The 7399-nt window shown below is 43.2% G+C and overlaps 1 protein-coding gene across 1 annotated transcript; it reads right to left on the bottom strand.

The window, feature by feature from the left end:
* Nucleotides 1-141: 141 nt before the first annotated feature.
* LOC114556305 (alpha-1-antitrypsin homolog) lies at nucleotides 142-7014 on the bottom strand. Its single transcript, XM_028579212.1, has 4 exons — nucleotides 6970-7014; nucleotides 1890-2086; nucleotides 430-577; nucleotides 142-345 (listed from the first exon to the last, which is right to left on the bottom strand). Exons 1-4 carry the CDS (start codon nucleotides 7012-7014, stop codon nucleotides 142-144), a joined length of 594 nt encoding a protein of 197 aa, XP_028435013.1.
* Between the last annotated feature and the right edge of the window lie 385 nt (nucleotides 7015-7399).

The following is a 7399-nucleotide window of genomic DNA, read 5'->3' as shown; positions in this document are numbered from 1 at the left end:
ACCTTCAAAGATCATTATATAAAAACTGTTTCAACTCTCACTAAAGCAAGAGACAAAGTTAAAGACAAAGATAAAGTTTTTCGGACTCCTTTATATGAGATGCAACAGCTGTGCTCGAGCAAAACACAAAGTGATGATCCATCAGGTGGTTGGGTTGATAATTTTCCCCAAGAAGAGGATTTTCTCCGTGTTGCGTTCAGTGATGATGACCATGAACGGACGATTGAACTTCAACACAGGGACAGGGGCCGGGAACCCGGCAGACCCCGCCATGATGAGGATGCCTGTGGCAGCTGAAGCTTCGGCTCCGGTCTCGTCCACGTCCAGCGTAGCTTTGTGCACAACCTGCGGTGCAACGCAGAGTAAGTGAGACGACAGACGAATGGAATATGTGTGAAATAACATAAAACATATGCTGCGTTTACTTACTTTTGAGACTTTCAGTCCTTGCTCCTCTGAAATGCCTCTCAAATTTGCACGATCACCAAACATGTCGGTCATTCCCATTTCTGACAGCACATCATTCAGTTTGTAGGAAGTCTTGATGGAGAACTTTGGAATATATACATAATGTTTCCTAAAACATTGGGGGGGGGGAGACAAACATTCAGTGAATCTGACAAGGGCAGGAGTTTCATTTGGCTATAAGGTCCTTTATGCTGTTTTTTTTATCACTGACAGACTCAGATTAGTATTGTCTGTCTGACAACATTATGGGATGGATCCCTACAGAGATAGACCTTTTAGTTAAAGAGTTAGATCCTTTTAGTTTAACATCAAACAGCCCCGAAATCACCATCACCAAACTCCACCAGACTCCATGTAAATAATCAGGACTTTTAGCATGTATAGAGCCAGCATATTTCCACCAGACTCCATGTAAATAATCAGGACTTTTAGCGTGTATAGAGCCAGCATATCTCCACCAGACTCCATGTAAATAATCAGGATTTTTAGTGTGTATAGAGCCAGCATATCTCCACCAGACTCCATGTAAATAATCAGGACTTTTAGCATGTATAGAGCCAGCATATTTCCACCAGACTCCATGTAAATAATCAGGACTTTTAGCGTGTATAGAGCCAGCATATCTCCACCAGACTCCATGTAAATAATCAGGACTTTTAGCATGTATAGAGCCAGCATATCTCCACCAGACTCCATGTAAATAATCAGGACTTTTAGCGTGTATAGAGCCAGCATATCTCCACCAGACTCCATGTAAATAATCAGGACTTTTAGCATGTATAGAGCCAGCATATCTCCACCAGACTCCATGTAAATAATCAGGACTTTTATCATCGTAAAACACACTTAATTCAAAGTGGACAGAAACTAAATAAAACTACCAAAAGCTGTCTTGGTTCATCTTTCCTCTGTTCCAAGAATCACCACTCTGGTTTGGTTGAAATAAACCCTTAATTCACCCATTTACATGTGGAGATATGCTGGCTCTATACACACTAAAAGTCCTGATTATTTACATGGAGTCTGGTGGGTTTGGTGATGGTGATTTCAGGGCAGTTTCATGTTAAACTAAAAGGTCTATCTCTGTAGAAATCCTTTCCTCTTGGGTGAAAAAATTACTTAATTAAGTTGATAAAAAAGTTAATAATATAACAATACATTTTATTTATCAGCACCTTTCTTGATAGTCAAGGACACATAAACAAAGAGTAAAAGATTAAAGAAGATGCACAATAATGACCACACAATTACCGACCAATGAACAACTACAGACAAAATCTATCAAATTAAACTCTGTTTCCTTTTCTTTAAAAACGGGACATGAACCCCGGTCTCCTGAGTGACAGTCCTGTGTTTGCTGGGTACCTTATTCAGTGTCAAACCTTCCACATATTAGAAGCATAAATTAAGATTCTCCCAACCTGGGTCTCACCATAGCCTTCAACCATTTGGTGATGTGATTCGGGGAAATGGCGTTCTCCAGTGTTGCCATGGCGTCAGGCAACATCAGCAGCATGGAGTAGGAGCTTTTGAAGGGGAGCTGAAGGACCGTCGTGTTCAGCTTGTGGTCGAGATATGTGTAGAAATCATTCTTCATATTCATCATGTCGACTGAAACCTGGACGATGACAATTTAAACATGAAGACACACAGAATGAACGATGATGCTTAATTGGACTGGGACTCAAACCCATTCAGCCCTTTTTCTCTCAAGCGTGTCTATAGATAAAGTAAAATGTGTAGTATAAAGCGTGTACAGCACATGTGTCAAACTCGAGGCCCGCGGGCCAAATGCGACCCCTCGCAGATTTTAATCCGGCCCGCATATCAATTTAGGTTCACAATACATTTTAGCCCGCCTAGGTTTTGGAGCTTTTTCCTGAAGTTTTTGTCACTTTTGGTGCCTTTTTCCAATGTTTGGGGGCCTTTTCTGGCGTTTTATCCAATGTTTTTGTTGCTTTTTTCGACATTTTTTGTTGCTTTTTTTCTTTGATGGCTAAGTTAATTTTTTGGGGCTTTATGTCGACCAAACTGTAAGTAAGAATATATGAGACACGCAATAATCCAGTAAAAGATCCTTGACTTTTCCGATGAAATAAAAGCATGTGAATAAACTAAACATGTCTGGCCCTTGATGTGATTCTTAGTTTCCAGTGTGGCCCTCTGGGAAATTGAGTTTGACACCTCTCGTGTACAGTGTGTAGTATACATTGTGTACAGTGTGTAGTATGAAGTGTATCTATTTTGATGGGTTTTCCCATAAGTTTAGTAATTTTACATATGTTTAAAAATAGCGACATTAATATTGATATCGCAATATCACATTTCGTCAATATCGTGCAACCCTGGTTGATGGCAGTTTTGATAAAAGTGCTGAAAGTTTCTTGTATTCCTAAACTATCTGTGTGTTTATTCACGCTGACTAAGTGTTGAGGTGAAAATGAAACGATTTCATAATCGTTTCATCTGATCTGAGGCCGTATGTTTTGGACACTCGGGTGAAGAGAGGGGCGGAGCTGTCAACCGATCACCATCTGGTGGTGAGTTGGGTCAGGGGGTGGGGGAAGACTCTGGACAGACCTGGTAAGCCCAAACGTGTAGTGCGGGTAAATTGGGAACGTCTGGAGGAGGCCCCTGTCCGACAGACTTTCAACTCACACCTCCGGCGGAGCTTTTCGTGCATCCCTGTGGAGGCTGGGGGCATTGAACCCGAGTGGACAATGTTCAAAGTTTCCCTTGCTGAAGCCACGGCGAGGAGCTGTGTTCTTAGGGTCTTAGGTGCCTCAAGGGGCGGTAACCCACGAACACCGTGGTGGACACGGTCAGGGAAGCCGTCCGACTGAAGAAGGAGTCTTTCCGGGATATGTTATCCCGGAGGACTCCGGAGGCAGTTGCAGGGTACCGAAGGGCCCGAAGGGCTGCAGCCTCTGCCGTGAAAGAGGCAAAGCAGCGGGTGTGGGAGAAGTTTGGAGAAGACATGGAGAAGGACTTTCGGTCCGCACCAAGGTGCTTCTGGAAAACTGTTCGCCACCTCAGGAGGGGGAAGCGGGGAACCATCCAAGCTGTGTACAGTAAGGATGGGACACTGTTGACCTCAACTGATGATCCCCCAGTAAGAGCTGGTTAATGTTGCTCGGGAAAGGGAAGTTTGGGATCCCCTGCTGGAGCTGCTTCCCCCGCGACCCGACACCGGATAAGCGGACGAAGATGGATGGATGGGACAACTTTGTGTCTATAGGTAATTATACATCTAAGCATACACATATGACGTGCAGAGTTCCCCAAGGCTCAGTTCTGGGGCCTCTCCTGTTTAACATATACATGCTTCCACTGGCTCAGATTATGGAAAACAACAAAATAAATTACCATAGTTATGCGGACAATACACAAATTTATATAACCTTATCGCCAGGGAACTATAGTCCAATACAACAACTGACTAAGTGCATTGAACAAATTAACAACTGGATGTGCCAGAATTTTCTTAAATTAAATGACGAAAAAACTGAGGTGGTTGTTTTTGGAGCAAAAGAGGAACGATTAAAAGTCAGAACTCAGCTTCAGACAAAGCCAGAAATCTTGGTGTATTCATGGAGTAAGACCTGAATTTCAAAAGCCACATTAAGACAATTACAAAGTCAGCCTATTATCACCTTAAAAATATATCAAGGGTTTAAGGACTTATGTCTCAGCAAGATTTGGAAAAACTTGTCCATGCTTTTATCTTCAGTAGACTTGACTACTGTAACGGTGTCTTTACAGGTCTCCCTAAAAAATGAATCAGACAGCTGCAGCTGATTCAGAACGCTGCTGCTCGAGTCCTCACTAAAACCAAGAAAGTGGATCACATCACTCCAGTACTGAAGTCTTTACACTGGCTTCCAGTGCCTCAAAGAATTGATTTTAAAATACTTTTGCTGGTTTATAAATCACTGAACGGTTTAGGGCCAAAATACATTTCTGATCTGCTACTACACTATGACCCAACCAGACCTCTCAGGTGGTCTGGGACAGGTCTACTACATAATGACCCACCCAGACCTCTCAGGTGGTCTGGGACAGGTCTGCTACACTATGACCCACCCAGACCTCTCAGATGGTCTGGGACAGGTCTGCTACACTATGACCCACCCAGACCTCTCAGGTGGTCTGAGACAGGTCTACTACACTATGACCCCCCCCAGACCTCTCAGGTGGTCTGGGACAGGTCTACTACACTATGACCCCCCAGACCTCTCAGGTGGTCTGGGACAGGTCTGCTACACTATGACCCACCCAGACCTCTCAGGTGGTCTGGGACAGGTCTACTACACTATGACCCCCCCAGACCTCTCAGGTGGTCTGGGACAGGTCTGCTACACTATGACCCACCCAGACCTCTCAGGTGGTCTGGGACAGGTCTACTACACTACGACCCACCCAGACCTCTCAGGTGGTAGAATTGAATTCCATAAACCCATTTAGGTGTTTTGGTTAGTTAAATCTCCAAAGTCTCTTGTGTCACAGGTATAAAACCTGTTTGTGGTTTCAGCAGAAACTTAATACATATAAACTACTGGTCAAAAGTTTAAGAACAAGTTTTTTTTTGTTTTTTATTGAAATTTTAGCAGTTCAAGTCCAATGAATAGCTTGAAACGGTAAGTGGTGATCTGCCTGAGGTTAAAAAAAAAGTAAGGTTACCCAAAACTGGAAAATAATGTACATTTCAGTATTTTACAAAAAGGCCTTTTTCAGGCAACAAGAAATGGGTACAACAACGTAAAGCTGTTGCAGCAATGGAGGTTGATCAAGCTTTGAAAGTTGGTGCTACCAATTCCCACAGGTGTTCACACTTGTCTGGATTACTTGTGTTGGATACTCGTAGGGTACAGATTTGATAATTGGCAAATTATCAAAGATGTTTTATCAAAATTAATAAAGTTATGAATATGGTTATTAATAACTTTATCAAATCGACAAACAATCAAAACGGGGCACAACCCTGCAAGTCAGGGACCAATAATCAAACTGTGGAACAGTCTCATTTCTGTTAAAATCCTTTAAAAGGAACAAAGGAAGGGGTGATTTCGAGCATGGACCTGTTCAGCCAGCAATTATTACAACATTACACAAATAATCACAAACAACTGCTATTTAAGTATAATAAGATTTATTAACTTCACAATTATCAGTAGCTAATCAATAATCCTTCAATAATAAACTTATATACCTTTTTACAATATCAAAGCATCAATATTACAAAGCAAAAACAAAAGTAGCATGTGTAATGGACACGTCTGTGTCTGTGTGTGTGTGTGTGGGTGAAAGAGTGAGGGGTGGTGTCGAATTGTAGTTCTAACACAAAACCAACTACCAAAATGTCTACTCCTGTGAGCTGCACAAAACTATTTAGCCTCAAGAGGGTGGTAGTGGTGCTGGGTGCACGAGGAGGGGTTAAAAGGCTGAGGGGGTTGCTAGGCAACACGCACGCTTAGCCCGTGTGGTAGTTCCTGTGTTAGCTCTGTACAAACGTTATGCCGATTCAACATGGTTAAGCTAGCAGCGTTAGCTCGGGAGCTACGTGGCTAGCTTATGTCATGTGTGTGTGTGTGTGTGTGTTAGTAAAAGAAGAAAGGGTGAGAAAAGGGTAAAGAAAGAGCCACTCTGATCTTAGTTATCAATAATGACCAGTTTCCCTCAGCCCCTCAGGTCGGACCACACGTGTAGTGAGGACAGACTGAGCATTTTGACTTCCTGAGGGAAATGGCCACTATAACCACTCTAGCGGCTAACAGCTGATTTACCGCGATTATCTCGCGGACAGTAACTAAACTCTGTGAAAGGAGTGACTTAGCAGGCAGCGATTACAGTTTTGACCAAGCTACTTAACACAACATAATCAACAGTATCGTGATCAATGATACATTCACAGAAACAGATTAATAATCACATATGGACCATTACATGATTACAATCAGATCACATTAATGGCAACAATGGTAGCGATAACCTTCGCTCATTAATGAAACAAACCAAACACACCATTTCTATAGTCTGCCCAGAGCTGTGTAAAAGCCTCCTTACTGTGTGTGTCGTTTGTAGTTAATCTCTCGCCAGAGTTTAACGATCCGTTTCGTCCGGAGCAGTGGACGACACGCGATCCAGGTCGACAACGCAAGAAAAACAGAACGTAGTCCTTTCTTGAATCCGGGCTGATTAATCCTGCTGCAGATAGAGAAAATACTGAGCCAGTATTCCTTTGTATAATCCCCTTTGTATATCAGAAAGATATAAAATGTCCCAGCTCAATCTCGACCAGCGAGGTGACGCTGGTTAGCTAGTCCGGACTGCCTGCACCTCCTGTCAGTAAAATGAATTACCGTGGAAAAGCAGAGAAACACAACCGCCGACAGCTTTTATCCTTCCTCCGCCTCCTAGTGGCGGGATGGTGCATTCAAAGGCCCAACAGCCAATGGGAAAACTGCAACTTTGTCACAGGTGTGAAGCAGTTCTTTGTCTCACCACCAGTCTGCCGTGTTCTCCTCGTGTTGAACGTAGATACTCCATTTTGCGAAGTGGGGGCCTGTAGGAGTTTGGTGAAACCGGCTTTGGGATTCACATGTAGGCCAAGATCCTTTGTCTTGCCTTCCCTGTGTCCTTTGTCTCTGCAGTCAGCTCAATCTGAGCCATTTTTGGTTAAAATCAGTGTTTAACCCCCTGCTTGGCCCCAAAAACACCGTTGCCGTATAAACGGAGGGCACATTCGATAAAATATTTTTTCGTTTTCACCCACGAGCATCATCACGTAAACAGGGTCTGAATTACTTCAGCCTGGCTCGACCTAGTCGCTCCTCCTCAGCCTGGCTTGGCCTTCATGAAACGCACCAAGCCCGGCTGCACAGATTAGACTAGGTCAAGCCTCACTTTATCAGTTATCCTGGAATTATAAATT

Source organism: Perca flavescens, chromosome 5 (genome assembly GCF_004354835.1).
Source record: "Perca flavescens isolate YP-PL-M2 chromosome 5, PFLA_1.0, whole genome shotgun sequence".
NCBI classification, from domain to species: Eukaryota; Metazoa; Chordata; class Actinopteri; order Perciformes; family Percidae; genus Perca; species Perca flavescens.
This window is presented reverse-complemented; position numbering and strand designations above follow the sequence as displayed.

Bases quoted from the DNA above. Each gene is read 5' to 3' on its own strand.
- LOC114556305 (XM_028579212.1), bottom strand. From the start codon at position 7,014: ATGGAGTATCTACGTTCAACACGAGGAGAACACGGCAGACTGGTG. The intron at 2,087-6,969 runs GTGAGACAAAGA...GTCATCGTCCAG, and splicing joins GAGAACACGGCAGACTGGTG to GTTTCAGTCGACATGATGAA. The intron at 346-429 runs GTAAGTAAACGC...GTTGCACCGCAG, and splicing joins AAGGACTGAAAGTCTCAAAA to GTTGTGCACAAAGCTACGCT.